The following is a 25,649-nucleotide window of genomic DNA, read 5'->3' as shown; positions in this document are numbered from 1 at the left end:
GTTATTTCCAACTGCAGGGGAGGCGGGGAGAACGTGTAGGTGAGCAAACTCTGACTGCGGAAACGAGGGGAGCGAACGGTGCAGACGGACAGGGTTGGACTGCCGGGGGGAAGAGCGTCGGCGTTGCGCCAGGCAGATCCAGGGCTTTAGGTCAAAGCGAGAGTGTGGAGTCAAGAGGTCCCGTTATAGGGTTCCGAATGCTCTCCCTGAGGATAGAGGGACAAAGGATTCGTTTCAATGGAAACAAACACTTTCGAGTGCCGGATGTGTACATTAGATGTCTTGAGAAAGATGACCGTGGCTATGGCTTGGTCTTTATGCTTTGAAACCCTCAATTAAGGTGGGACCAACTTGGATGCTTGTACCTGTTCACCCGCCGCCAGGAAGATGGAGATGTACACGTGGTAGCGTAGAAAACCCCAGTGTGGGGAGCAGGCGGCAGGGGATCAGCCACCGGACAGAAGACTGAACGGCTCCGCGAAGCCTCGCAAGGGGCCGGAAACCCCGGCCGAAAGGTTATCGTGGATGGATCCAACCCAGGGACTTGAATACAAGCTTCCTCGGCAGGGGGTGTTTCTTTTTCTTCTGTCGTGTTCTCAAAAGTGTTTATCATAGCTCTGTGCACACAGTAGATACCTAGAAGACCCCTTTTTAACGCGTGAATGGATAAGGCAAAAAATCAAGTAACGGGCATTATCAAGGTGACCTGCTTTGAGAAAACGATGGGACGGGATGGCAGGAGAGAGCTTAAGGGTGCCTGTTCTCTTCTTGGCTATTTCCCTTGGTGGATTTCTGGGGAGCAGACTAGCCCTGCCCCCTCCAGTACGGCCGGTCTCTCCTAGTGGTACCCATCAGCGAGGTGCCTCCATCCTCTCGGATATAACCCGGGGACACTATCAACAGCTCCCAGCCGGACAAGCAAGCAGCCAGCACCTCTGGTGGCTCCCAGGCTCTAAATAGATGTGGGTGACATTCTTTGGACTATGTCTGTGTTACAGATGTGGACGAGTGTGCAACGGATTCCCACCAATGCAACCCTACCCAGATCTGCATCAACACCGAAGGCGGGTACACTTGCTCCTGCACGGACGGCTACTGGCTGCTGGAAGGCCAGTGCTTAGGTAACAGCTCTCCGGGGCCCCTGGAAGCTCTGGGAGGTTCATGGTTGCCAGGGGTATTATGAAATGTGAGCATAGCTGGGTGGGCTTTTCTTTGGAGTAGGGGGAGGTACAAAGCTATTGAGGTTTACGTCTGTCACCACCTTTTAATGTCAGTTGTTACCATCACCATCACGTCATTATCGGAATTTTTGAATGTATTTTTTAAGGGTTCACGTCCAATCTTACCTACACCTTCCTGTCTTCAGGAAGTTTGTATCCAAGGCAGGAAAATGATAGAGGTGGGGGTTATTCTCTCCCAGTTAGAAATCCCAGTAAGGGGACACTTTGCTTCGTCACAGAAAAGTTCCAAGTCGTACACGTGCATCAGTAGATTCTGAGCTATCACCCTCTCCTCCCAACACCCCACCAGAGCCACCCCATATGCACCCCACTAGCTGGCCTTTTCTTTTTATTGCTAAGGAGCCAGCGATCACCGATTGAGAATTTCGTTCCTTGCAGTTGGCATCTGCTATACGATCTCTCTGTATATTTTTACTGGAGGGTTATTTCCTTTCTTCCTCTAGTGTCCAGTCTAGCCAAGTGAATGAGTTCACAGCAATCTCTAGCTGTCGCTTCAATTTCCATTTCTAGGGTGTGATTTCTATGCTGTTTTCTTGGAAAAGCCCTGCCAGTTTAAATTCTCTGAGACGCTGTTCTGTTGCCTGAAAGCCAGTCCTGGAGGAGCTGAGAAACAAATCCAAACAACATCATGGAAAGAAAAGAGAAAGATCCCTTGTTCCAAGTCTCTCTTGATTGAGATTGAGTTTAGGTCGGCTCTAGAGCCCTGTCTGCAGCCTCCTTGGGGCCCGATAAGCCGGCCTAGACTTGGCTCGGTTCTCCTTTCCAGGCACGCCCCCAAAGAGCTGGCCGCACAGGGCATTTGTGAGTGTGATGGTCGCCATGCATTTTAACCAACCTCAGCTATTATGGAAAATTTGATGCCACTGCTTTGAACATAAGCAGTTCATTGTGAGTGAGTTCTTTGTACGGGAACTTAATGTGTAGAATTTCAGGGCTGGAAGGGATGTTAGATATTATGTCATTCAACTTTTATAGAGTTGGAAACTGAGACTCGAAGAGGAGGGGCATTTCGGACAAAGTGAATTGGGTCTAAATTCTGTCTTCTGTTTTTCTCCACCACAAGGGGGTGCTAGAGAGGATCAGGCGACAGGGCCACAGGCTGGATCACACAGGCGGTAGGGCCAGCCCCTGGGATCGTCCTCTACCGGGGAGGCTGGTTGTCATCTACACAGCGTAAAGCTCTGGGACAGATGCTCCTGGGGGTCTAATGTGGTGACACATGCACAGCCTGCTCACACTTCATATCCGAAGTAAAGACCTTCCTCAAGCGTGTCTGAACTCACGCCCTCTCCTGGCCAAACTCTTCTTTCTCTTTCAAAATACAAGTTCCACAGCTGTCTACCACCCCCTCGGTGCACTTTTGGAGGCATTGTTTCTGCAGAAAAATGAGGGGCTGGAAGCTGCCTTTCTTCTAAGGTACCCCTAGGCAGAGGATGCCCTCCCCTTCCCCTGTTGCTTCCCTGTCCTTGGTGATGTGCCCAAGTGCACCCTGGGAAGAGGCCAGGCCCAGCAACTGCACAAGTCATTGCGCTTTCTCAGCAGGAGCTGCGTAGTGCTCAGTGGGCAGTGGGGCGGCCAGGTCAGAAGTGGCTGGGGCTCAGATCGAACAGGACCACGAGGGCAGGGCACAGCCTCTGGGGAAGGTTGAACAGTAGGTAAGGTGGAGGTGAGGTTCCTTCCGGCAGCAGGTGGTCGGAACCAGGCACAGAGACTGAGGTTCTGAGCTGGCCTCCAGGGCTCTGGATGAACTCCGATTCCAAAGGAACCAGGATACGAGGGAGGGAATGTGGTTAGTTTAGGGCAGGTGAGGATGTGATAAGAACCAGTTACAACTACAGTTCGATTAGTTGGTCCCAGCCAGTGCTTGTATAGATGAGGACTCTGTCTGCACCTGTAGGCTTCATTCGAGACCTCCTTTCCCACAGGAATGAATCCTCCAGCCCATCAGCCCCTCTACTTGGGGGTTGGGAAGTGCTTTCCCAATGGCATCGGGCTCCCCACTGACTGGTACATGTCAGCAGGGAGGCCGTATTGCCTGGCTCTGCCGATGGATCCATTCATCCACAGAGCTGCTCAGGAAAGGCCGGCCATGGCTTGCAAGCAGTGTGTTTATCCAGAGTTTTATGTCTGCTCTGGTGCATGGCGGGGATCCAAGGTGACCTTTGGAGTCTTTGTGTTACTGGCTCCGTGGGTTTCCAGACTGTAGTGCTCCCCAGCTCATCCTGGCCTACACATGATCTCATTTCTGACACCTGGACGTTTTTATTGTCCATGGAGCGGGCAAGGAGCCTGCTGGAGTTAGGCTGTGGATTCCTCTTCTACTTTAAGCTAACCGTCCTTTCCCAGGGCAGCGAAACATCTCTATAAACCTTGGAGTTGACTCTTAATGTCGGATACAATCTTAGGGGCCACCTTACCCAACATCCCTCTCTACACAGAAGCTTCTCCTATAGCTTTTGAGATAGGTATTCGCAGGACAGAGGTGGGTCGGGAGGACGGTAGGGAGATCGTGCTTTGGACGCCAGAGGGCAGCGCCATCCCGGATGCTTCATGTTAGTTCCTCTTCACGTCCCTTCGCGATCTCTCTCTGCAGAAGAGACGGGCAGTGATGGCACTGGGGGTGGCATCGGCGATTGAGAGGGAATGTCACCTTGCTTGCATTTCTGCCTCCAGACATTGATGAATGTCGCTATGGCTACTGTCAGCAGCTGTGTGCGAATGTTCCTGGATCCTATTCCTGTACATGCAACCCTGGCTTCACCCTCAACGAGGATGGAAGGTCTTGCCAAGGTAGGTGACGTGACCGATAACTAGAACACTGTGTACACAGCGCTCGATGCTGTCTTCCTCGGAGCCTGACAGTTTAGTTGGTGGGAAACGCTGTCGTTACAGGAATTTCCTGCTCATAGTCACTGCGTGTTCATCCCCATTGCTTACAGAAACCCGAGATCCCAACCAAGCCTATAGGAAACGTGTCAGAAAGTACTCTGAGTATTGCTGAGATTAGAAGCATGGCCATCCGTTGGCCGGGTGCTCGCGGTTTCGTGGGTCTGCTTGTCTTGGTCTGTGATCAGGAGGAACCCTGCTGGCTTTCTTGGCTAATCAGAAATTTTCTTGCCTGTCTTGTAGCCTAAGTTCAATTCCTGGGGCCCAAAGAAGGAGTGGCCAAAAAGAAATCCTGCCCTGTGTTGAATTGCGAAATACAGACACTCCGAGCGGGGGTCTCGTGGGCAATTTTGATGCCTCTCACTACGTTTTTCCCTTCCGCGTGTGTCGGGAGGACCTGTGACTTGGCAGAGTCTGGCGGTGGTGGTGACTTCCCCTAATATTAGCAGTCCCCGCAATCAGAATAAAATGAAGGCATTTTCTCGGTTTTCACATGACCACTTGAAATACTGATAAGTAAGAAAAACAAGCTACGTGCCTATTGTGGTTTTCATATGAAGGTTTCTTCTGCTCGGGCAATGAATGGGGGGGACTTAAGACTCGAGGAACTAGCACAGGTCCTGCCCGGCCTCTGGCTCCCCAGCCCCCGCCCCCAGCCCGGGCCTCTAGGCCCTGGCGGCTGCTCCATCCAGGGTGGAGGCAGTGCCGGAGACGGAGACGCAGAATGAGGTCTTTGTCTGGAGTCCGCCACCCGGTTTTGCAGGGCCCATTTCCTTGTCACACCATTCGAGGTCTGGCTGGCAGGCTCCCGGCCAGCTCGATGGGGATGTTATGTCTCCATTAGTTTAATCGTTATCTAAATCGCTGGATAAACAGGAAGGCATCAGCCTTAAAGAGTTTGATCCTGGCTTCTTTGCAAGTCTCTCCTCCAAAGCTGGTTCTTGCTCATTGTTCCAAGAAGTCTCAACTGTTTTCCTCTTGCCAGGAGAGGTCGTTTTCTTCTGAGAGCAGAGGCCGGGCTGGGAGGTTGAAGGAGCTGACAGAGCAGGGCCCTTCCGACCCACTGGAGCAGGGAGCAGGCGCCTGGCTCCCTTGCCACTGTGATAAGTGGCTTAGGGCAAAGGCAAGCTTCTCCATGCCAAGGCCGGGGACTGGAGGTGCCAGCCCAGGTTTTCCCCCAGAGGCTGCTTGGTGTACCCAACACCTCTTGAGGAACAGCCAGGCCCTGCAGAGCCAAAAGTCCCATGTGTCCTTGAGGCCTCTCAGGGACAGGCTTGTGACAAGAAGCAGATAATCCACCTGGCAGCGCCAAGTCCAGTAGCAGGCGCGGCACCCGGGCCTGGACGCGGGCACTTGGCCGCTGGAATGTTGCGTCAGCAGGGCCCGCTGGCGTGACATGGGATGCTGCGAACTCTATCGAGCTTTTGTAATCCTGGGAGGGAGGGTGCTTTCTCTCTTCCAAGCATTGTCACGTCTGCTCGTTTCGCTGAATCCCAACAGTAGCCTTGGGAGGTAGGCAGGGCATTGTTCGTGCCCCTGCTTCGCGGATGAGGAAATCAGTGCTCAGTGCGTTAGGCGACGTGGCCAGAGTCACGCAGCCAGGTGGTGGCACGTTTGGGGGTAGGACCAAGGGTCCAGCAAATAGGACTGGGGTGCGGTCTGCTCCCACAGGACCCAGGAGGGCATCTGAGCATGTGTGGATCCCGGTACCAGTGGGAAAGGGCCGCCGGGGTCCTGGGGGGCAGGATCCTCTGGGTCCTGCTGCCCGGCAGAAACAGCTGAGAGCTGAGAGGGAGCAGGACTCATGCTCATTCATCTCCACGTGGCCAGAGTCTGGCCGGAAGCTGAGGACGCCAGCCCTGGGACTCGCCAGTGCCATCCTGCCTGAACCCCCACCCCACGGCCTGGCATCATGACATTTTCCTGGCTTCCCAGGTGGAGAGCCTCCAAACTCCTGTGGGCACCGGGGGAGACCAGTACCTGGCAGGACCGTCTCTGCATAGCTGTCTATTGTTTTTTTCTTTCTGAAAGTTCCAACAATGCCAGGAAGCAGGAACCGTATGGGCGTGGGATTAGCTCTCCTCCTTGAGAAAAGCTTCTCAAACTGCTTACCACTAAGGCTTTTAACTGAAAACACTCAGACCTCTATTCAGAGTCTTAAGAGGTTTACCTGGACTTTTGAAGGGGATAGAAATTCTCTCAGCCGGAACTTTGGTCATCGGCATAAGGAGCGTGGAAGAGAGTGTGCTTAAAACTGGCTGGTCAGCTGGCGCTAGTAGAAGGGGCTCCCTCCTCCCCCCAGCCCCACCCCAGTGAGCTGTGCAGAATGAATCGGGTTTCATGGAAAGACCCCTGACTCACGTTCCAGTTCCAGCTGTGCCCTTGTTAGCTTGGGGATTTGGGTACATCTCTCAGCCTTAAACAAATGTTAACATCTCGTTAATGGATAATTGATGTCCAATAAACTACATTGTTAAAGAGCCATGATTTTATGAACCTCGACATATGTATACCCCCATGAAACCATCCCCACACTCAAGATAATCAGTATTCCATTGCTCCTGACAGTTTCCTTGTGCCCCTTCTTGGTCTCTCCTTAACCTACTGAACTTGTACCATGGGGCAGTGGCCCTGAAGCAGGGCTGTTATTTAAGGATTCACTGAGTGCGAGATCCTTCTGTAATCAGTGATGTTATTTATGCATAATTATCTTAGCTTGGGTTGCCATGACCACATACCAAAACCTGGGTGGTTTAAACGACAGAAATTTATTTTCTTACAGTTCTGGGGGTTAGAAACCCAAGATCATGGCGCCAGCAAGGTCAGGTGCTGGTGAGGGCTCTCTTCCTGGCTTGCAGATGGCCACCTTCTCTTCTGTAGCCTCACGTGACAGAAGGAGCAAGAGCGAGCTCTCTGGTGTCTCTTTTTATAAGGGCACGAATCTTATCCCGAGGGCTCCACCCCCTGCACCTCTTTTAACCTTAATTACTTGCCAAGGCCCCATCTCCAAACACCATCGCCCTGGGAGTTAGGACTCCAACATGAACTTGGGGGTTGGGAGCCAACAATTCAGTCCATACCAATAATAGAGTTATTATTAGAATTGTCACGGTTATTTGTGTACCTGAAATGTCAAAGTCAGCGGGGGTAAGGGAAGAGCTCATCGGGAATGCAGTGTAGTAGGAGACAGGACAGAGCAGATATCGCTTAGAAATTCCTGTTGGTGGCCGTTGGAGAGTGGCCTTCTTAGGAGGTGTATGTGCGTACCTGTGTGTACCTGCGTATGATGTGTACACACGTTGTTTCCACTCTCCCCACCTCATGAGCCCAGAGGGACATATGGATGGAGCCCTCGGTTCTTCAGTGAACATTTCTGGGGTCTGACTTCTCAGTCCGATAGGCCCTGGGTGGAGCTTCTTGGTCGCCGTGGGTCTGGTCTCCCAGTGGTAGTAGCTTTTGTTGCCGGTGTGTTTTTTTTCCTCTCTAGTTAGTGTGGATGTTTTGGTGTGGGAATGGTCAGTGATATATATGCTTTGGCTTTCCACAGATGTGAACGAGTGTGCAACCGAGAACCCCTGTGTGCAAACCTGTGTCAACACCTATGGCTCTTTCATCTGCCGCTGTGACCCAGGATATGAACTTGAGGATGACGGAGTTCGTTGCAGTGGTAATGGGCTTTAGCATTGGAGGGTTCCACCTGCACTAGGGGTGGGGGGGCAGGGCCAGAGGGCAAGAGCTTCCTTCACAGGTGTTTCCTCTCAGCTCTCAGACACATCTCCAGTTTGGGACATTTCCCGCCACCACAGGGTCACGAGCACACAAAACGGAGATGAGTCACGTCTTGAAAGGTGGAGTGGGGTCCCACCTCCCTTGTCATTTGACCCCAAATACAAAAACCAATGGAGCTGTCTTTTAGGGTCTGAAATGGGGGAAGAGAGGGAAAGGAGTCACATAATTTTGCATGTTGGTTTATCTGTCCTCACCCAGCACTGATTCAGATCCTGGGGATAGTGCTTACAGAGGGCAGGGACTCAGGAATAATCGCATGTCTCACAGGGCAGGGTGGGGAGGGGCGTGTGTGCAATGCATGAGGTCATGTGTGTCAGCGCAGACACTCCGTGAACTTGTAAAGTCTCTACGAACACTCAGAGCGTGGCTCCAGGCCTGGCATGTGGTGAGCGTGCAGCACATAGTTCTCGAATCAGTGAATGACTGAATGGTGAATGAATGAAATCTTAGTTTGTCGTGAGAACATAGATGTGATATCTCAGCTGACCTTTCAGAAAGTCCTTCCAAGTTTAAGCAGCTATGATTCTCTGCCTATGCCAGATCGTGGACTCTATGATAATTTTCTTATTAACCCTCGTAATAAGAAACTTGTAAACTTGTAAATTCCTTGAGAATAGAGACAGCGTCTTACGTTTATTATCACCCCACACAGAGCTTATATGCAGCTCTTTCTAATGTTCTTCCTTCTTTTCTTTCCCTTTTTTTTTTCTTTTTTGTAAACATTGAATTAAAGTAAACTCCATCCCATCACTCTTGGCATCAATAGCAGTTGTAAATGAGCACGGTCCAAACTAATGACGCTTTGCTGTATTTTTCAAAATAAGTGGGCCGTGCCCTAGGGTGTGAAATCTTTTTGTCCTTCAGAATGGAAAGTTTCCTAATGCCGAGATTCACTGTACCAGGAACTGACCCCGGTCATGAATGGGACTGTGTGAGAACACCGTTTAGGACTGGATTGTTCTAGGGACAGAGTCGTTTGAAACAAATGAGCCCCTCTCCCCAGGGCCAGGCAAGCCGGAACTGTGAGTAGGCAGCTACAGACAGCCTGACACCGATCAAATGTCAGTCCCAGAACTGGGATTCAAAGGCCCTCGGGCGTGGAAAGCTAGTCCCCGCCTCTCCCACACTCCCCATGGCACTCCTCGGGGAATCTGCGCCAAGGAACATTTTGGTGGGAAGCTTAGCATTAGGAGACGGGGTCGTTTGTTTCTCCGGGGCTCCCTGTGCACCCACAGAGGTTTATCGATCATCGCAGAGGTGGCGTGGGAAAGCGACCGGAGCCAGACAGAGCCGAGTTCATATGCTGTCTCTACTGGTCACTGCTTTCCCTGGCCATGTGACCTGCTGAGCCTCGGTTTCCTCACTTATTAACAAACACCTTCATGTCACTACAGGTTAACTCACTCTCAGTACGTGTGAGAGCCCTACGGCTTCTCGGGCAGTGTGCATCCTCGGTGGTTTGGCAGGGAGGTTCAGCTGATTCCCTTTACCCCAGATGGCCAACTTCCCCTCCATGTTCTCACTTTGCTCAGACTCAGAGTGATCCCTGGCCACCCAGGACTTTAAGGCTGGCCCCGGGTAGCAGCGTGACGCAGAGAGTGTGTTTCCTGTCTCTTCCTGTTACCCCGTTCTCGGCTCAACATTTCCCCCAGGAAAAGCTGCCGTCACAGTGTTTTCGCCGCTGGTGTGCCCCCCACCCCGCACCCCACCCTTCCCAGCCGTGTCCCCTCGTCCCTCAGGGGTTTCGAAGCCAAGCTGATCTCGGAAGCCGTGGTGGGTCCTCAAGCTGATGAGCGGAAGTGGCCTCATGTTGTGCTCCCTGCCAGAAACCCGGCTTGTAGCTCAGCTTTTCGGCCTGGGATTGCAGACCCTGAGATAAACCGAGTCTGTCTGTTAAGGCCCCTTCCTGCCCAGCCAGAGGTGGGAATGGGTGCTATCCTCTCCATGCACCCTGGAGATCACCCTGCTCAGGGGGCTCCCTAACCTCAGGACTCCCCATATTCACTGATTGTAAGTCCTGAGTGTGAGTGACTCAGGGAGACAGTACAGCATTGTACTGATGGGTGTAGGACCCCGGAGGCCAGCCGGCTGGGTGCAAATCCCAGCTTTAATGGTTACTCGTTATCTGTGAATTTCGTTAAGTTACCGAACCTCAGTAAGCCTCGTTTTACCCTCTGTAAAATGTGGCCACGGATAGTACATTCTTCGTAAGGCTGAGGTGAAGATGGAGCAGGTGAGGACAGGGAAGGTGGAGCGGGAGAGGCCCCAGAGCGTGGCACGCGGCGAGCTCGCAGAAACGCGCAGGTTTTCCTACTGCTTCTGTCGAAGGTGTGAACGGAGTCTACAAACGTAACAGAAAAAAAAAGCGAGGGCACTCTTTGTGACGAGGGACTCTGGCTAGAGACTAGGACCCTGCACGTCTCCCAGGGGAGTGGCAAGGAGCGTGACAGAAGCAGATTTCACAGGGCTCTAACTCTCAAATCGATGTCCCCGTTCCACTGGCTCCTGACCCATCACCTGAAGACCCCCCAGGAGGGACAGGAAGCAATGTTTCCTTTCTGGCCATGACAGGCATCAGGTATGTAACGCCCAGAATTATCTGATGGCGGAGAAGCCGCCTCATGTGCTGACACCCTCTCCGGGTGAGTCCGGCCACCAGTGGTGTGCGAGTTAGAGAGCAATCTGAGGACATGTCACATGGGGAAACTAGTGAAGGCAAGTTTTCGGGAAACAACAAATGAAAGAAAAACATGTTTTCTTTGGCGCGCGTATTGAATGAGGCTCAGATAGGGACTCTGTTGCCAGACTCTGTGTGCGATGGAGAGTTGGCTTTTCTGCAACGCCTGCTTCTGCATCCGCCGCCACGCCCCACGGTTCAGGGGCTGCCCCTTCACGGCCCCAGCTCTGCAGCCGGAGAGCGGCCCAGCTCCCGGCTTCCATGTCCCGGGGACCATGCTCCTGCCCACCTGATGCCACTCTAGAGTTTTCTCTTTCAAGGAGGTTTTCACACGTAACGAAGTTTTACTATAAAGGACAGCTCCTAACCTTCTAGATATGTCTCTTTTAGTTGTGATTTTAGGAATGATGTTGTTTTTCAACATTGGGGCAATTAGTAAAATTGCCCTTTTAGAAAAGCAAGTCCAGCAAATGTTTTTCGGGTCCTGGAGAAGAAGACTCCAGCGGGCAAACAAATCTCACCTCCAGAGATGGAGGATAGATTCACCTACAGGGGCAAAATGAGTCAGTAACGACTAGATAATGTAGCTGAGCCAGGTGCAGAGGGTGTTGGAAGCTCACTGGACACAGAGTTCACCTCCCTGTAGGAGAGAATTGTCTAACAATTAGAACTGTCCAAATATCAATGGGCTGCCTCAACAGATAGTGAGCTCTCCATCATCAGAAGTATTCAAGAAATGAATTGGCAACTTCTTAGCAGTAACGCTGTCATATATGTCAGAGACTGTGGGGGCTGGAGCAGATAACCACTAGGTTCCCATCTCCAGGTCGTCTGTGATTATGAACAGCAGGTATAACTTGTCGCCCCCAGATATGGATGAGTGCAGCTTCTCTGAGTTCCTCTGCCAACATGAGTGTGTAAACCAGCCTGGGACGTACTTCTGCTCCTGCCCTCCTGGCTACATCCTGCTGGATGACAACCGAAGCTGCCAGGGTAAGGCTGTCCAGAGGGGCCTGGAGTGGGAAGGCGGGGCCAGCTCTGGCTGTCTTCCTCTGGGGAATTCTGTGTGGCTTTGAGAAGGTGACAGAGGTGAGCATGAATGGGTGTTGGGGGCTCCCAGAGTGGCAGGTTCTGGGTAGGATGCTTCGGCTGGTGCCTTCCCGCCCTGTGATTATCCTTTGGCCTCAGAAAGGACGGGACCACTCTCACTTCTGTAAATGAACTTCGCAAATACAGGTGGAGGGAGCCCTCTGAGGTCTGGTGGCCTCCCTGGCAGATAGATCCCTGCAGCCCCTCTGTGGACTGCGCCTGACCCAACCAGGACTTTCTGTGGCCTGGACCAACCAGGCCCAGGCTTTCTCACAGCCCCCAGAGGGCTCCCTGGTCGGCACCCTGGTCGGCACCCTGGTCATCTTTTTCCTACCGACTTCCTAGAGAACGGATGCCAGGGAGACCTCCCACATCTGACTGCCTTGTCCCATAAAGCGTCAGGACCCAGGCTGCGGAAAGGGTGGGCCTTGTTCATATCAGCTGTTTGGCTCAATTTCCAGCCCCACACTCCACCCACCGAGGCCAACGTGGGAGGCTGGTAGCCGATCGACTGACCCATTTTCAGCCTCTTCGAACCTACTTTACCCCAACACAAAGCAAGAATTCTCTGTAGCAGTGCCAAACAGTAGAAATATAACGTGAGCTACGAACGTGAGCCATAGATGAAATCTGAAATTTTCTTAGTAGTCCCATGAAAAGACTAAAAAGAAACGGGTAAGATTAATATTAGGACTACAGTTTATCTAATGCAATATTTCCAAAATGTTGCTACAGCATGTTTTCGATATAAAAATTACTGACGAGATTTTTACATTCTTTGTGTGTGTGTGTGAGTTAAGTCATTGAAATCTGGTGTGCATTTTCCACTGACAACACATCTCAATTTGGGCTAGCCACATTTCGAGTGCTCGGGAGCCACACAGATGGCCAGTGGCTGTCCTGTTGGAAAGTACAGCTCTCTAACAAGATGCAGGCAGCCCCCGCCCCCGCCTCCACTCCCCGCCCCGCCTCAGCCTCTCCTCTGCCCTGCATTTCAGACATCAACGAGTGTGAGCACAGAAACCACACGTGCACCCTGCAGCAGACTTGCTACAACACGCAAGGGGGCTTCAAGTGCATCGACCCCATCCGCTGCGAGGAGCCTTACCTGCGCATCAGCGATAAGTAAGTCACGGCCCCCCCTGGGGAGGTGGGACGTGGGTGAGGGGCCTGGTGCCGGAGGCAGCCGATGTGGTGTGAAGAAGAGAACACCTGTCGGGGATTCGGGCGACCCGGCTCACTACCCTCCATACACACACGCGTGCGGGCGCGTGCGCACACACATACGCACGCACACACTCATGCCAGAGCTATGCGAAGTTTCCCTGGAGCTAACGAGAGGAGAGGAAGAGCTCTCGAACCTCCTTCTCCCTTCAATGCTTTCTTCCGGACGCACTTCAGAGCTGGGCTTCTCTGGTGTCTTGTGCACAGGTCTTGTCAGAGTGCAGATTCTGGTTACGTGGGCCTGGCCTGGCCTGCGATCCTGCCTTTCTGACAACTCCCTGGTCAAACAGACGCCGCCAGTCTCCCCGGACCGCGCTGTTCGGAGCGAGGGCCTGGAGAGGTCGCTAGCGGGTTCCCAGTACCCGAGGCGACTTGGCTGGCTCTCATCAACCTTCTGATGTCATAATGTTCAATGTTTGACTAAATCACCAGATGGCAAATATTAGAGTCGAGGAGAGAATTAAAGTGACCATAGTCTCTACAGGGCGAAAGCACTAGGACCGTGTTTTTCTGCGCCTGGCCTACCAGGAGTTCCTTCTCCGTCTCTTTTAGTCCCTGTTTTCGCCTTAATCCACACACACACACACACACACACACACACACACACACGCACACCTGTGCGTGCACATCTTCTGCCCTCCTCTCCATTGGTCACTCAGGTACCACCCTGAGCAATGCCCAGCCCTAGTACTGGGGCGAATCCGGCACAGCCATCATGTCTCCTAGGAATGCAGCATCTACGAGGGATTCGCGGCTCTCCAGCGTGCTTCCCTCCAATCAAAAACTGGCAGAGGAAGACAAGGCAGGGACAGGCAGGTCCTTCCGAGATGCCTTCCCTTGCTTCTGTGAGCTGTGCCTCTAAGCAGCCCTTTAGAACGGGGATTTTGGTTTCCGGTTCCAGGGCGCTTTGTGGCCGAGAAGACCTGCTCTCCCTGGCTTCCATGCCTAGTTCGGTCCGGGTTTCTCCAGGCTGCCCTTCTCTGTGGCCGGGGGCTTGACCTGGTTCCACGCTCCGCACTGAGCTGGTGTTACTGGTGAGGTCTCTGGCAGGCCTCTGAAAACGCGTGGTGTCTCCTGCCTCCAGGCCCCACTGCAGTCTGACTCCCGCCGCCCTCTCCCAGCTCATCTCCTCGTCAGGTGCCCTGTCCTCTCGCCAGCCTGAGCGAGGCGTGCGCTCACCGTTACCCACACCCCGGGACGTCCGGCCTCCCCTCTTTCGAGCACACGTTTCCCGCCATATGGAAGGCATCGCTCTCGGTGCCACGCAGACGGATCTGCCCCATCTTTCCGGTCTCGGCTCCGGTGCCCCCTCTCCCAGCTGTTTGTGATCCTCTTCAGCTGGGAGCCATCATTTCCTCCTCCCAACTCCCTTTAGGAAACAATTCTATGTGCCACGTGACATATTAATGTGGCCGTTTGGCACCAGGGACATTCGACTTAGAAATTTTGATGCAGCCTTAAAAAACAAAGCTTTAAACATTCTTTTATACATTCATTTAAGTGTTTGTTCGTCCAGTTCCTGTTATGTGCCAGACCCTGTGCTAGGCGCTGTGGGTTTCGCTCTTATACTGGTGGAGGGGAAAGGCATTAAACATACTGTCACATGAATAGATGTGTGATCATAGGTTGTGATAGGTGCTCTGAACAGGAAGAACAGAAATTTACAAGATGAAAGAGTAGGCTGGGCCTGGCCTAGTCTGGGGAGCCCTGAAAGCCCCACTGAGGAAATAATATTTGGGCTGGAACGGGAGGGCGAGTCTCTTTTCCCACAGAGCATGGAAAAGCAGAGGGAACAGCGTGTGCGAAGGTTACAAGGCAGGAGTGACGATGTCCTCAGGGACTGAAGGAAGCCCGAGATGCTGCAGTGAGTGGCTGTTAGTGACTTGGGAGGAGGTTAGAAAAATTCACAGAGGCCAGACCCTATGGGGTCTCAGAGGTTCAAGGGGGCGTTCAGTTTTTATTCACATTGCGATGGGGGGGGGCAATGTGGAATCTTTGAGCAGGATTGAGACATGACCTGATTCATGTTTGACAAAAGGCACTCTGGCTGCCATGGAATGGATTGGAGGGGGAGAAACCCTTTAGGAGCCCATCACAGGGGCCTGGGTGAGACACTGAGACAGTTCGGTGGTGAGAGAGATGGTAAGAGGTAGTTGGATTTGGACTACGTTTTAGAGGTAGAACCGATGAGACAGGTTGGGAGTTGCAGGAGAGGGACGAACGTGGCAAGGCTGGCTTTCAGTTCTGCACCAAGGCGCGTATCGATAGACGTCCTCATCCTCTTGTGAACCCTGACCCCTAGGGGGAGTCTCAGGGATGAGGTGAGAACTGGGGGTGGTCAGAGATAAATGAAGGGGTGTCTATAACAGTTATTCCTTGGTGACTGGCATCGATGATTTTATATCATGACAATGCTATTGCTAGCGTTTTGAATTAGCTGCTTCGTATTAGAGAAATTTGTCTCTGATTTATTTCTCCTATTAGAAGGTGAACTATGTGAGGTCAGAATCTTATTTATCATTGCAATGCAAGTGTCTGAATGTCAAGTCTTATGCATAGATAATTCTGAGCTCTTGTTTATCGAATTAAAAGATTAAATTATGTTTCGGACTGGGCTAAGCGCGATGTAAAAGGACCACCCAAGACCTGCCAATCTAATGTAATTTCTCACTTTCAAATTTTCCTTTTTTCCTTTATAAAAATAAGAAAATTTCTTAATGAATATATATACGGCTGGGAAAATGAAGGGCAGCGTGACCAGAGGCACATTTTGCTGACTAAATCCATGGCAAATATGAAGTGCATTAGGGAAGGTTCCAGTATTCGGAAAACCAGAGGTCTAAGGTTTAAAGTCTAGTAACGAGACTATCTGGCCAGCACAGGCCATTCTCTAGGAAGCAAAGCAGAGCGCTCACCTGGACGCTGAGAGTTTTTCGATGACAGCCAGGAGCAGAAAGAGTCTGCAATTACAGCATTTGGATGATAAAAATGGAGCAGCCTCCTTTTCAGGGTTGTACGTGAGGAAGTAGGTACAACCGGCAGCTGGAGAGGATTTTCCAGCCACTTTCTCAAGCGGTTTCCCTTCCCAACAGCCGCTGTATGTGCCCCGCTGAGAATCCCGGCTGCAGAGACCAGCCCTTCACCATCTTGTACCGGGATATGGATGTGGTGTCAGGACGATCCGTCCCTGCAGACATCTTCCAAATGCAAGCGACGACCCGCTACCCTGGGGCTTATTACATCTTCCAGATCAAGTCTGGGAATGAAGGCAGAGAATTCTACATGCGGGTAAGACGGGGCGGCGAGCCATGGTCCCCATCTTCAACAATGCGTTGTGTTGTCTAGCCGGGCACATGGTTCTAGAAACAGGTCAGAGTGCAAGTAAGGGGACAGGTGTGAAGAGAGAAGAGGAGAGTCTGGGGGAGTCAGGACTTCCAGGTTCCGGTTCCTGTCACTTTCCATGTGACCTTGCGAAAGCTGCTTCTCCTCTGGGAACCTCAGGAGCCTCTGTGCCATGAGGAGTTAGGCCAAGATGTGATCTTTGGTCTCTGTCCTCCTACCAGTCTGTGGGAGAGGTGTCCACATATCCATTGATCTACCCACTCGCCTGACAAACATTTACCAAGTACTTACTAAATTCTTTTAGCAGCTGAGAATACACAAGTGAACAAAACAACCTGACCTCTGCCCTCACAGCACCTATACTGCAGTGGATATAAAGGCATACCTCACAGAACTGGGCCCTACCTGCATGGTCCAACATAGGAGCCATTGAGCTCTTTAAATTTAAGCTAATTAAAATTAAATTAAATGAAAAATTTGGTTGTCCTACGGCACTAGCCACATCTCAAGTGCTCACTAGCGGCACGTGGCTGCCCATTAGTTCAGATATAGAACATTTCTGTCATCGTAGAAAATTGAATTGGACAGCATCGACTTATCTATATTAGTAAAAAATCTTAGAGCACACACCCTAAAATGTGTTTGCTTGTGTGTAAATTATGTGCATGTAACACTGTATCGTTGACGTTATCAAGCTTCGTCTCCTGCACCCTCCGGGGTGATGACACCCCTTTAGAGACCACTGGCTTAGAGAGGTCTTTATAACATTTCAGCGTGAATCGCGGCACTGGTCCAAAAAGTGGAGTTTAGAGCTTCATCTCCAGGGAATCTGGAATCATCTGAATTATCCAGACTAATTCAGAACATGGAGGCTGAGTCTTAGCATATCAGTTTCCTGTAGCTGCTGTAACAAAATAGCACGAACTAGGTGGCTTAAGACAACAGCGATTTATTCTCCCGCAGTTCTGGAGGCAAGAGCCCGAAATCACTTCCACGGAGTTGAAATCGATGCGTTGGCAGAGCTGCATTCCCTCTGGGGGCCACGGGGAAGAACCTCTTCTTTTCTTCCTCTAGCTTGGGTGGCAGCCAACATCTCTTGACTTGCGGCCACATCACTCCAATCTCTGCCTCGTGGTCACATTGCCTCCTCCTCTCCCTGTGTATCAAATCTCCCTCTTTCTTTTATAATGACACCTGTGATTGGATTTAGGACCCACCCAGATAATCCAGGATAATCTCTGTCAAGATTCTTAACTTAATCACACCTGCAAAATTCCCTTGTCCTTATAAAGTCACATTCGCAGGTTCCAAGGCTTAGGGCCTGATATCTTTGGGGGCCATTATCCAGCCTACTGCACCCAGGAATTTCCATTTTTAATGAATACAGCATATAGTCCCCCAGGGTCACTATGGAGAGCAATACTCAGAAGGATATAGGCCAGGGATGCTTATCCACTTTTATGGGAGACAGCCCGAGGGCCTGCAAAAGGACCACATGTCTGAGTTCTCTAACCCTCCTCTCCCAATCTTCCAATCTTTGCCTCTGAGGCTGGGACTGTCTGAAAACAGGGAGATCTCAGAAGTGGTGGTTAGAACAGAGTAGAAAAGGTCCCAGAGGCTAGTAACATGCCTGTACCCTCATCGATATGTTTTTGACAGGCCTTTAACAGGGCCAGGTCACACGTGATAACATGGCTCGTGAAGCCAATATCTGTACACCAATAGTAGGGTTAAGAGCTTTGCATGAAGATGGAGTGAGTTGAGGAGAGAGGAGCTTCTGCAAGATGAAAAAGATAGAGCTGTGTTTATGTCTGTCCTTTTCCCAAACCCATGAGCAACAGCTGTCCTGCAGAGACCCACATCTGTGAGCTTCTGTGGACTTCCCGCCCTTGGGAGCATAAAAGCCTGGACCATAAGAATAGGTATCTAACAGTCTCATTTCTCTCTTCTGTACAGACACAAAGATGCCCCTCGTGGGGATTTAAAATACCATCACATATCTGCCTCCATTCCTCCCCACCCCCTGGCAGAATAGAAGATTGGCAGAGGGTAGCCTTGTATAGGCAAGATTTAACTCACCAAGATAATACCCACTAAAATCCCCCTAGACCCAAATAGTTCCCCATGTGGCTGACTTGTAAGAGGTACCCAGCGATGATGAGGGAAGAAGATCATCCTACAGATGGAGTGGATAGAAGGAAAGGCTCCTCCTGGAAACTTCCTCTAGTGCCCAGATTGTCATAGCAAAAATGGGAATCCTGAAACTCACAGGGCTGAGCTGTGTGTGGCTTGTGCCCTGTCTGAGACCACTGAGAGGGGTCCTAACTTTTTAGTCTTTATTCGGAGGAGGATGTCAGGATGCCAAGGGCATGGAGGCCTACCCTGAGAATGGCCGAAGGAACTTAGGGATGGGGAGGTGGCTCCTGTCTGGAAAGGTCCCAGGGACTATACCTGGGAAGAGGAAACAGACTGAGGTGTGGGCCCTGCAAGGCCAGGGCGCGTGGGGGCCGGGAGACAGAGGAATCTGCCAGGCAAGGCAGGGCTTCCACCCGCCAATGTCACAGCCCTCTCCTCAGGAGACCTCCTGTAGTCATGCTTTTTAAACTATTTTAGTTTTTTACATGATTTTATTTTTTACTTATTTATAGTAGACAAAGGAGAAATCATAGATAAACCAAAAAGTTATAGCCTAGTCATGCTCGTGGGCTCAGGAGCCAGGATGACCTGCCTCCTCGTTCTGCAAGTTATGGGCCTTGCGACCTTGGGCACATTACCTAACCTCTCTGAGCCTCGACTTCCTCGTGCATATAGAGGGGATAATAACAGTGTTTTCTTTAGGATTAGATGAGATCATCTACTTAGCGCAAGTGCCTGGGACACAACTGATTGTTGTTGTCAAACAACTGGGATTTAGCTAAAAGTGGAAAACTCAATAACTCTCTCTTCCTCACGGTGCCGGCTCGAACCTGTGCTCACCCGAGCGACACCTCAAGTCGATCCCACAGGATTCACAGACGCTTTCAGCCACCACTGGATCGTCTCGTTCTCCCGCGTCCAAAGTCCCAGCCGGTTCGAGTGCAAACTTCCGCTTCTCAGTCTCGCGTTCCGTGTAAAGCACCCTCACCCATCGCTCAGAGGGGGCGTGTGGGGTGCGGGTGGTGCGAGGGGTCTGGGGGTGGCATCTGTATCACCCTCCTCTTTCGGAGCTGCCTCTGGCTCCCCTCCAGGCTTGAGGGGCAGAGCAGACAGTGGAAGGGGAGTGGTTAAGGGGCTCGGGTCCTACTTGATCGCTGTCAGGGCAGCCAGGCACTGGCGCTCACTCTGGGGCAGAGACACAAACGTCTTGCTTTCGCTGGGTGCTTTGTGGGTTCTTCGGAGGTTTCCCTGAGGACCAAGCACTGAGTATTCTCTGGTGTGGGAAATACGGCCTCTAGTCAGCCACCTGGTGCTATGTCCCACACAGACTTTCCGGGGTGGGGGTCACCTCAGCCTGGCAGGCAGACCTTACACTAGGGCCTTGGGGCCCCCAGGAGCCGGCCCCCCTACAGCAGCCTCTCCTCACTGCAGTGTGAGGCAGCTCTGGGGCTCTTCTCTAGACTTCCCCAGGAGAGGGTCAGGGGTCACCGTCTGCATCCTTAAACGTCCGGGGACCCACATCTCCGAACGGTTTGCTTGAAACCCTCTCTCCTCGAGGTGGGGCTGGTACGTGTGCTTAGCACATGCCTACAGGCTGCAGGGGTGATAGGGTGAGAAAAACATCCGGCTTGGTGAGTCCCGTCAAACAGCAACAGAGACGACGGATCCTCTGCTGTGCGCGACAGGTGCTGGGCGCCAGCCCCAGGGCTTCGCGTACCTCGCTCCTTCCGTCTGCAGTTCTGTGCGTAGGGCCTGATGACCTCTGGTTTTACAGACGAGAGCGCCGGGGCACGGAAAGGCCCAGCGAACTGCCCAAGACCTCACAGCTCGGAAGCACCAGCCAGAGCAGGAGTCAAACCCGGGCAGTCTGGGAACAAAAATCTCTATCTGCCCTTACATTTCTCTTCAGGATGCGGGGTATTTTCATCAACTCTTCTAGCTTTGGGGTCCCAGCAGAAATTGAGGTGACACGAACATCTGGGTGTTCTACTTGAACATCTAGAAACAATGGAAAGTGTTCAACGAGCATTCGTTGTATTCTATTGAAGGTATGGTTTCCTTCGCTGCTGTCAGGACACTGTGAGCTCCTGGGGCCTGGAGAAGTTGCCGAGCTGCCCGAAGGACTGCAGTGTCACGTGGGACGTGGGGCTCGGCGGCCGCTCAGCGTCTGCCACCCTGAGACTCACTGATTGTATTACAAGCACTCGAGAAGAACTTCATCTCACCCAGGAGGCAAATCATACACGCACGCACGCACGCACACACACACATGCACACACTTGTGCACATATACATACACCTACTACATGCATACCCACTGATTCAAGTGCGCACACACACACACACAGGCACACACCCCCACACACATATACACTCACCCACATGCACACACATGCGTACATACGTACACATGTGCATGTACCCACGTGCACATTCATGCACACACTGCTAACATGCCCCTGTCACAGGCCCTGTTGGCAGTCTGCCTCACTCTGAGCCCAGGACAGAGGACTGGCGATTGGCTGTAGCCAGGTGATGCTGGGACGCAGTTCAGTCCAGAAGAGAGAGTGTGGTCAGGGGCGTGGACTGCGCCAAAGTGCATTTAGTCCATGACACACGTGGATACGGTGGCAGGGCCTAGGGAGGCTGACCGGCCGTGGCTCGGCTGCTCGCCGCGTGTCAGACGATGAAGAAGACCCATCGGTGGGCTGTGGGCAACCTTCCCCCACTGCAGTCGACTCCACGGGTGTTCGGTTCCTCCTGCCTTTCCCCGTCTCCACCATCAATGCAGCACCACTACGTATGTGGAGGCACCGAGAGTTCAGGAACAAACAGACACAGCCTCTGCCTTTGGGGAACCCACTCAATAGCGGGGAGGGGATAACCAACCAGGCCAACATTTACAATGCAAAGTGGCGATTCTCAAGGAGAATAAGCGCTGTGGGCTGGCAGGAAATTGAGAGGTACCGAGCCCTCGTCATAGAGTGTGGTGGTCAGAGCGCGAGTTTTGGCAATGGACACTGTAGGACCATGTGCTGGTTTTGTGGCTGTAAGTCGTGCACTTAATCTACTTACATTCTAGGGTTATGAGGATTAAATAAGAGATCTATGAAAAGTCGTAGCCAAATGCCTGGGATCAACGACTACCGCCACATCACCGCCACCAAAACCACCACCGCCACCATCGCCACCACCAAAACCACCCCCCCACCACCACCATCATTGTTTTGTACCAATGACCGCTAAGTCCACCAATAACCAGCGGCCCTTGGGGGGCCTATTTAATTAATTCCCTGACTTCCCTAAAAACCTAGTGAGGAGCGGAGGTAGCTGTCCTCACCTTCCCTGGCAGGCCCTTGAGTCCTGCCTTGTGCCATGGGCAGGCCTTTCTCAGGCTAGCTGCAGATCTGAGCCTGGTGGAGATCAGACTCACTGACTTCTAAGGTTACTCCCAAATGGGAGAGGCAATGATCTCTCATGCTCTGGAGACTCTTCCCAGGAAAGCCCAAAGGAACAGCTTGGACGTTTCCGGTGGTTCTCTTTCCCCTCTCAGACTCCCTTCTGAGGGCTCCTCACAGCTCAGGGTTCTTAGCCCATGACCTTTGTTCATGCAAACAGCAAAAGTTGGCAAGATGTCTGGGTATGTAAATGCTGTGAGTGTTTCCCTGTGTATGGCTGTATCCTCTGAAGCCCTGGCCCAGGGCTCCGAGGTTTTGCAAGAGCTGACGAGGAAGTCCAGGGGATCTTCTGCATGAGCAGGTGCCACTTGTGCTGATGCTGATGGGAACAGAGAGAGCTGATGCCAAGAGGAAATGGCATCAGCAGACAGCAGAGGTCCCAGCACCTGGCTGGTACCTGCCGGCCAGCCCCACCCTTGACATACCTACGACGGCTCTCGGGCATGTCTGGAACATTACACAGAGCCCTCCCTCGAAGGAGACAGATAACACACTTGGTGTGGCCAGGTTTCTTGCTTTTGCAGATCCTTTTGCTTTCGCTGTCCAGGCACTGGGCTCTGCAGCTTGTAGGAAGTGATTGTCCGGCATGTTCCTGTTTCTTTGTGCTGTTTCTTCTCCAGGGGCCTGCGATCACATCATCGCACTGATCCCCAAGCATCTCTCCTTAAGCGCAGAGCTCAGGAGAAGTAAAACACCCATCAGTCTCTTCTGATAATAACCGTGCAGGGAAATAGGCCTGGGTTTGGGGGTCAGACAGAGCACCTGAATGAAATCCCTTGGCTCTGAAATTCCTTGGGTGACCCTAAGCAATTACTTAACCTCCCTGGGCCTCAGTTTGCTTATTTATAAAATGAGAAAATAATGAGACACCTTTAGTTTGGTGCCAAGCCCCCCGGCCTGGTCCCGTGCTTTTAGATGAGTGCCTGTCAATCATTAAAGTGTCCATGACTCACCTGGGGATTGTGTTCAGCTCCAGATTCTGGCTCAGGAAGCCTCAGGTGGGGCCTGAGACCCTGCATTTCTTACAGGCTCCCTGGCGATGCTGCTGCTGCCGTTCTAGGGACCACGCTTTGCGTAGCGAGGCCTCTCGGGGTTTTCGTGAGGATTAAATAAGTGCATGTGCGTAGAAGCATCCAGAAAGGCGTATGCCTCAGGCATGGCGGGTGCTCAGCTGATGTCGGTCTGTTCTCCCTACCTCAGAAGTTTTAGGAAAAGAGTCACTGGAGGAGAAATGTTCACACGAAATTATTAGGACTACCGCGACAGGGTCACAGAACAGCAAAGCTGGAGGTGACCATAGTGTCTAGACAGGGGCCTCAGCAGGGGCGGCAAATGGGAACCACCTGGAGGCTCATAAACGAATTATGCTTTTCTTAGGCATCATCTGAAATCCAGCGAGGCAGGAAATCTTGGAATTGGCCCCGGGAATTGTTAGTTTAAAAGTAAAGGGTCCGAGGCGTTTTGGGGGCTGTTTGCTCGGGAACCGCTGATTTGGCACAAACCCTCACTGTAGAGTGAGGCCTTGCGAAGTGAAGTGGCAACCGCAAGTCACACAGTGCCATCAATTATCCGTTCTTTCATTCAAGCCGTATTTACTGAACACCTGCTGTGTGCCGGGCACTACGCTGGGTTTCAGGGCATTCGGGGGTGAAAAGCCTGACTCCGATCCTAGCTCCGTGGAGCTCACGGTCTAGGGGGGACCCAGACATTGGACGTGGACCAAGTAAATAGTGTGGACGATGACACCTGGCAATGACTGCTTTCCATCCTGTGCAAAGTAGCAGGTGCGATGGAAGAGGGCCAGGGGGGAGGGGAGGCACCAACTTGGATGGAAGAAAGCAGGGAAGGCTCCCCTGGGGAAGTGACGTTTCCAGGTAAAACCTGAAGAGTTAGCGGGAAAGAGCCAGGTGGAGCGTGGGCGAAGCCGAGAGGAGTGTCACCAAGGGGACGCCAGGGGGACTGCAGTGGGCACGGGGGACGCTGAGTGAGGCTGCAGAGGCGGGCGGCGGCCAGGCCCGCGGGGCCCTGGCCGTGGGGACGCGAGAGGCGAGGCCACGTCTCCTGACAACTGTCCGCTTTCCCCACGGCTCCTGCGGTCAAGCCGACCCCGCCCGCCTAGGTCGGTCAGGCTTCTCTAACGGGTCTCCCGGTTCTGTCCACAGCAAACTGGCCCCATCAGTGCCACCCTAGTGATGACACGCCCCATCAAAGGGCCCCGGGACATACAGCTAGACTTGGAAATGATCACTGTCAACACCGTCATCAACTTCAGAGGCAGTTCCGTGATCCGACTGCGGATATACGTGTCGCAGTACCCGTTCTGAGCCCGGGGCCGGAGCCTCTGACACAGCCTCTCAACAGCACCAAGGGACAGGAGAGAGGAACGAAGAGGGAGAACGAGAGAGCGCGACAGACAGACAGACACTCCGCCTTTCCTGCTGATCGTTCCCCGGGGAGTCGGCCCCAGAGTCCCGACCCCGCCTGTAATCTTGTAGCCCCGCCACTCTGAAGGACTTGCTTCCCCAGTTCCTACAATGCAGTTATCGAAAAGTATTATCATTGACACCCAGACCTGAGATTGACGGTGATCGTTCAAGGCCTTCAGTTGATTGTCATATTTTTCGAAGAAAATAGATTAGGTTTGCTGGGGTCTGAGTCCATGTTCAAAGACTGTGAACAACTTTCTCTCACCTCTCCCATGCCTTCTCTCTCTCTCTCTCTCTCTCTCTCTCTCTCTCTCTCTCTCTCTCTCTCTCTCTCTCTCTCTTGCTGATCGCTGCTTTGCAAAGGCCCAAAGAGCTCACGGGGACGCCATGTGTAGCTAGTTCGCTTCTTGTATGTACAGAGGAGGCTATGGAAAGAAACCACTGTAGGATCTAAGGGTTTTTAAAGAGTCTATTTCAAAACTATGTGTGGTATTTTCAGCGGTAAAAAAGATTTTGGTTGTTCAGAAATTTGTATAACTGTTTATCCTTTCTTGTTCATTTTGAGGTTTTTTTGTTTTTTGTTTTTTTTTAAAATAATACGTGGTAGAATTCCTTCAAAAGGCCTTCGGACACATGTTATGTTCTGTCTTCCCACACCCAGTCTCCCCCATTTTAGCCCAACGTTTTCTTTGAGGACCCCTGAATCATGCTTTCTTTGGAATTTTTACTCAACTGGGTTGGAAGGCAGAGGTCTCCAAACTGATTAAATATTCGAAGAGTTTTTTTTGTGTTTCGTTCATTTTGGCAACCTAGATGCCTCGGCATCTGGGTTTGGTTCCTGTTCTCTTTAAACCTGTTCATTGCGTACTGGCTTGAGAAGCTCTCTGGACAGTTCGATCGCCATTTATAACTCAGGCACATGATAGGGAGAGGGGAGCAGACATGGGCGTGGAGAAGTTAGGAGGAAGCATCGACCCCGAATCCCATTTCATTCGATTAGAAAACAACTAGAACTTCCTCTGTGATGTGAGTTATTTCCAGCTACTCTTCCAGGACAAGAATGTATTCAAGTTACTGTGAATCGGTGGTCCTCGACCCTGACCGCCCAGTCATGGAACTAGTGGAGCTTCTAAGAAAAAAACAGATTTCTGGGGCATCATCCCCAGAGATTCTGAATGAGTAGGTCTTAGGTAGGGCCCAGGCATCAGTAATTAAAACTTTAATAAATATTCAGACAGAGAACAAATAGTTTTAAGCCCTATAAAGAGAGAGAGAGACAGATGTGGCCCACGCTCTGGCCACCTTGGCCTCAACATCTGGTCCATTATCCTTTTCCTGATCAGGGACTCTGGGTTTCCTTCAAGTGACAGAACCCCAGGCA

General features: G+C 51.9%; 1 protein-coding gene across 2 annotated transcripts in view; it reads left to right on the top strand.

Moving 5' to 3' along the window:
• Nucleotides 1-25,049, top strand: part of FBLN5 (fibulin 5) — a 67,217-nt gene extending 42,168 nt beyond the window's left edge. For both annotated transcript variants that reach the window (XM_016145447.2, XM_016145446.2), the window contains exons 5-11: nucleotides 999-1,121; nucleotides 3,915-4,031; nucleotides 7,675-7,794; nucleotides 11,464-11,586; nucleotides 12,681-12,807; nucleotides 15,999-16,194; nucleotides 24,005-25,049. In XM_016145447.2, the coding sequence (XP_016000933.1) occupies nucleotides 999-1,121; nucleotides 3,915-4,031; nucleotides 7,675-7,794; nucleotides 11,464-11,586; nucleotides 12,681-12,807; nucleotides 15,999-16,194; nucleotides 24,005-24,166 (968 nt within the window). In that variant the 3' untranslated portion in view covers nucleotides 24,167-25,049. The remainder of the gene's footprint in view (nucleotides 1-998; nucleotides 1,122-3,914; nucleotides 4,032-7,674; nucleotides 7,795-11,463; nucleotides 11,587-12,680; nucleotides 12,808-15,998; nucleotides 16,195-24,004) is intronic.
• The last annotated feature ends 600 nt before the right edge of the window (nucleotides 25,050-25,649 follow it).

This window comes from Rousettus aegyptiacus, unplaced genomic scaffold (assembly GCF_014176215.1).
Source record: "Rousettus aegyptiacus isolate mRouAeg1 unplaced genomic scaffold, mRouAeg1.p scaffold_m13_p_3, whole genome shotgun sequence".
Classification (NCBI taxonomy): Eukaryota; Metazoa; Chordata; class Mammalia; order Chiroptera; family Pteropodidae; genus Rousettus; species Rousettus aegyptiacus.
The sequence above is the reverse complement of the archived record's forward strand: the minus strand, read 5'-3'. Positions and strand labels throughout refer to the sequence as shown.